Below are 4,441 nucleotides of genomic sequence, written 5' to 3'. Positions count from 1 at the left end.
GCTTGTGTGATAAAAAATTTACAAGTCTAATATTTATATATAAACATTGTGTTTGGATATTAATTCTAATAAAATTGAGTTTGGTAGAATTGATTTTAATATATTTGAGTTTAGAAAAATTGATTTATGTTTGGATACATTTATTTAAAAATGAGTTGAACAGAAAATTTCAGTGTAACACTCATCTAAAATCAATTCTAGAGGTAGAAGCTACAAATTCTAACTTTAGTTTTAAGTAAATCAATTCTAGAGGCTGAATCAATTATTCTTTTAATAAAACAAACATCTCAAAATCACTCCGAATCAATTTTTCTAAAAACTAATTCAAACATGCTAATAATTATTCTATTAATCAAAACAACATGGTCAGCAAAATTTAGTTTTGCTCAATTATTTCTGCAATGGTGGTGTGAGATTTCTTATTACTGAAAGCATTTGACACTCCATTTTTGGATTGATGTAGTTTCTTGCTCTTATCTTTCTTCAATTAATGACACTAAGCATAAAGTACAAGTAAATTGTTCAAATATCAAGTTCTATTAAATTTTAATTGATTCCAACACTTCTAAAAAGACCTCAATATAGTCCTATTTAAGTTGTGTTTACTCTCTAATAATCTTTTATCAACTAAAAAAACATTATATGATACTAAATCAGTTATCTGTGGATCTCAATGTGATAAATTATTTATTTTCAAGCATTAACAAACAAACAAACATTAGTTTGTACTTTCTCATCACGAGTATGTCTTACACCCAGATGACATTATTATATATAATTTAGCATGTTTAAAACAAAACAAAAAACAAATACAGTATTAGTTATTAATGGAACTGAGAAAGGGAAACTAATATAGCGTCAGTGATAAAGCAAGTAGCTAGGGAGAAGGCTTGGTGAGTTAAAGATGCCTGGAAAGGCAAGCTGTAGATTGAGAGAGATGGGACGATGAGTTAGGGACATTTTGGGAAGTGCAATTTATCATTGAGAAGAGTCTATCATTGTTTTGGCGTATATGAGAGGTAGAAGTGAAAAAAGTGGTGGGGTTAGTTAATGTCCTATATGGTCAAAAGAAATATTATTGACTCTTACACACCCTTTGACTGTCCCTTTGTGAATGGAGGACTCTGTCTCACTTGTCAGCAACACCTTTCCCTCTTCTCTCCCTGCTACTCCCAATATTCCATTCCCAAATTACCCATCCCCTTCTTCATTATTCATCCATACATAAACATAATATTTTTTTATAAGCAAAAAAATATTAACAATATACTAATACTTGGTTCGATAGTGATTGACGCTAAATTTTTTTTTGAAATTTTAGAATTCAGTCTTGCGACCGACTAATTCAAGATGATCAATTTCATCTTCTATTAGCGGAGACTCTGTTTAAAACCATAGCAGAGCTCTACATGGACTGATCCAACACAAAAATTGTTAGCCCCTTGTAAGATTGAAACTGAGGACCTTGGTTGGCGCTAAACTCGATAGGTTTGTGATAGGTTTGTGATCGAAAATGACTAAAACCACTTTATGTCAGAACCGACATTTAAATCGGACTATAGATTAATTGCTGGAAAACCAAATAATGTAACACATTCATTGAATTAATTTATATTGGTTTTTATACACAATATCAATACTCTTTACTACGTCTTAATGAACAATGAATACAAGGAATAATAATGGATGCATCAATTGGTGAAAGTGACTCAAATAAACTAAACTCCAATTGAATTTTAAGACAGCGAAAGAATGAATAATCGATAACCTAGCATATTAATTATCTTCGACCATGGTGCTCGGAGTTAATGAATGAGTGAATGGCGCCGGAAAGGTTACTAACGGCGGCGACAATGGTGGCGATACCTTGCCGGTGAACCTCGTTCCGTGCTTCTTCCATTTGAATCCGTTTTTGTTCAATCTCAATCAGTTCACGGTGTCGTCTGTCCTTCTTCTCCTCGCATCTTCTCAAAGCTCGTGCTAACACTGATGCACTTCGCATTATGCTTGAACCAAGGTTCTTTACTTTCCGACGTTTCGATTCCGAGCCACCACCGTCGTCATCTTCATCTTCCTCGCTCTTCTCTGAATCTGATGATTCTGTTCTCTCTACAATCAAACAAAAAAATTCCAAAATCACAGAATTCGGAAAATAATTAATCACATTGTTCATTTTTTAGAGCTACATTACTACATAACATAAAATGATACAATAAATACTCTCTAATTATTAAAAAATAAATTGTCTCTTACCAATAGAATTAAAAAAATATTAAAATAACCTGATATAATCGTCGGTAAGTTAACTCAGATGATAATTATGCAGAAACTTACCTCAGATGATAATTATGCAGAAATATTTCAGTTAGAGATACAATTTCAAACCTAGAACATCTTGCTTATTCTAGTTTAGTAGAATATTAGAAAAAAAACATAGACATAAAAAAACAAAAAATGATCCCCATAAAATGTCAATACGAATTAATGAGAGTATTTAATTTGCATGAGTTTGGTTATGATTCATGAGAAGGACAATAGCTACGTGGACAAACATTTTCTTAATAAAATACTAAATTTATAGTAAGATTTGAGATTTTGTTAGGATTAAGGATTATGTTGATGATTACACCCAGAGGGATTAAGCAAGTGAGAATCTATATTCTTGGATAGCCCACAAAATCCATGACAATCATGAGGTGGTACCCTCTCACACACTACACTGCATGATTGTACTGTATAACCATTTATTTTCATTTTTTTTTATCATTTTCACAATATTTTAAACAAAAATTAATCAAAAACAAAACAAAATTTCCTAGTTTGTTTAACAGGAAGCAGAATCTTCTCATCAATCTTTGTTTCATCAAACGGTCAGAAAACTTTAACAGATTGCAACAGTATTTCAAATACCATGGAACTGATTGTATTATATAGTACGTGCCATAATATGAAGAGAAAAAAATAATTAAAAAAATATAAAAAATAATAAAAAGATGAGAAATGGGTCCCATTCAGTGTGGCAGAGTTTACAGAACCTGCAAGTTTGACCGATAATAACCCACACACAACACAGCATCCAAAAATTGTTCAAAAAAAATAATAATAAATAAATAATAAATAAAGTGTTTGAAACTGAGAGAGTGATGAGCTGTGTAGCAGTATCACATTGATGAGTATGATTGATGATGGCACTACAATCTACATTACCTGAAACTGCTGGTGTAGTGGAGCTTGCCGGAGCATGCGGTGGTGGAGGTGGTTGTTGTAGTGGAAGTGGAGGAGGAAGTGGTTGTGGTTGTGGTGGTGGAGGAAGAAGCTGTGCTTGAACTTGAAGTGGTAGTGCTGGCAATGAAGAAGAAGACACTAATGTAACCAAACCTTGTTGTTGATGTTGTTGTTGAGGTTGTTGTTGTGGGGTGGTGATTATTCTTTGTGTTTGTTTTCTTTGAAGGACTTCAGATATAGCTTGATAAATTTCAAAGACCATATTAGAAGGAAGATTCTGTTCTTTGCGTTGTTGTTTATTGAGAATCCAATAAGAAGGGAAATGATCTTTGGGTGATGATTCTGATTTGGACTCATAATCACGAACTTTTTTGTAATCACGAAGCAAGTTATCCCATTTATCATTACATTGATTCTGGCTTCTCAAACAGCCATGACTCCAGCAATAGTTCTCAACCCATTTCCATCTCAGTTCGCCGCTGTTTCTGCTGGTTGAGCTGCTGCTAGGACTTGCAATGCCGGTGAGACATGCAGTGTTGGTTGGTCTGTTGGGGTCTTGTGAGGATGATGATGGGGTTGTGGAAGTTGAAGGGTTTTTTAGTCTGCGTTCATCGTCTAGTTTCTTGGCTGTGATGAGGATGAGTGTTTCTTGGATGGTCCAGTTGCCTTTGCGGTATTCTCTGGTGGAGGAAGGTGGATGTGGTGGTGGTTGTTGTTGATGTGCGGTGGTGGTGGTGGTGGTGATGTTGTGGATGAGGTGTAGGTTGTGTTGTTGGTCGGGGTGGATTGAGGGATGTTGTAATGGGGTGGTGGAAGTTGAAGGATCAGACATGTTTTTGATTTGGCATGAGTTAATTTTGTGTGATTGTTGAAGATGTTATGAGGGGTGAAAATGAGTGAGATTTGTTTTATTTTGTTGGAATGGAAAATTGAGAGAGAGTGTTTTTCTATGTTTGATGTATGGTAAAAAGTAGTAGTAGGTGAATGATTTACAGCAATGGTGACACGTGAGTAGTGTGGTGAAGGAAAGACTGGTTGCACGTGGCTAGACTGTAATTTGGATGAGTAGTACTCTTGTTTGGAAAGATGAATCATTTCATTTATGATCCGTTTAAGGAGATTTTAGCTTTTGGATGGAGAGATGGAAAATGAAATTATGATAGTGAAGCATGGAGTGAGGAAACTCATATCATAATTTGCAACATAGTAAAGCAAT

The 4,441-nt window shown here is 34.3% G+C and overlaps 1 protein-coding gene across 1 annotated transcript; it reads right to left on the bottom strand.

The window, feature by feature from the left end:
* Positions 1-1,622: 1,622 nt before the first annotated feature.
* LOC131641546 (uncharacterized) lies at positions 1,623-4,160 on the bottom strand. The gene is made up of 2 exons (XM_058911853.1): positions 3,208-4,160; positions 1,623-2,109 (listed from the first exon to the last, which is right to left on the bottom strand). Exons 1-2 carry the CDS (start codon positions 4,055-4,057, stop codon positions 1,781-1,783), a joined length of 1,179 nt encoding a protein of 392 aa, XP_058767836.1. The 5' UTR covers positions 4,058-4,160; the 3' UTR covers positions 1,623-1,780.
* Positions 4,161-4,441: the final 281 nt, after the last annotated feature.

Source organism: Vicia villosa, unplaced genomic scaffold (assembly GCF_029867415.1).
Source record: "Vicia villosa cultivar HV-30 ecotype Madison, WI unplaced genomic scaffold, Vvil1.0 ctg.003828F_1_1, whole genome shotgun sequence".
Taxonomy (NCBI): domain Eukaryota; kingdom Viridiplantae; phylum Streptophyta; class Magnoliopsida; order Fabales; family Fabaceae; genus Vicia; species Vicia villosa.
This window is presented reverse-complemented; position numbering and strand designations above follow the sequence as displayed.

Coding starts and splice junctions, on each gene's coding strand:
- LOC131641546 (XM_058911853.1), bottom strand. CDS start 4,057: ATGTCTGATCCTTCAACTTCCACCACCCCATTACAACATCCCTCAATC. Junction 2,110..3,207: donor CACTACACCAGCAGTTTCAG/GTAATGTAGATT, acceptor GTTTGATTGTAG/AGAGAACAGAATCATCAGAT.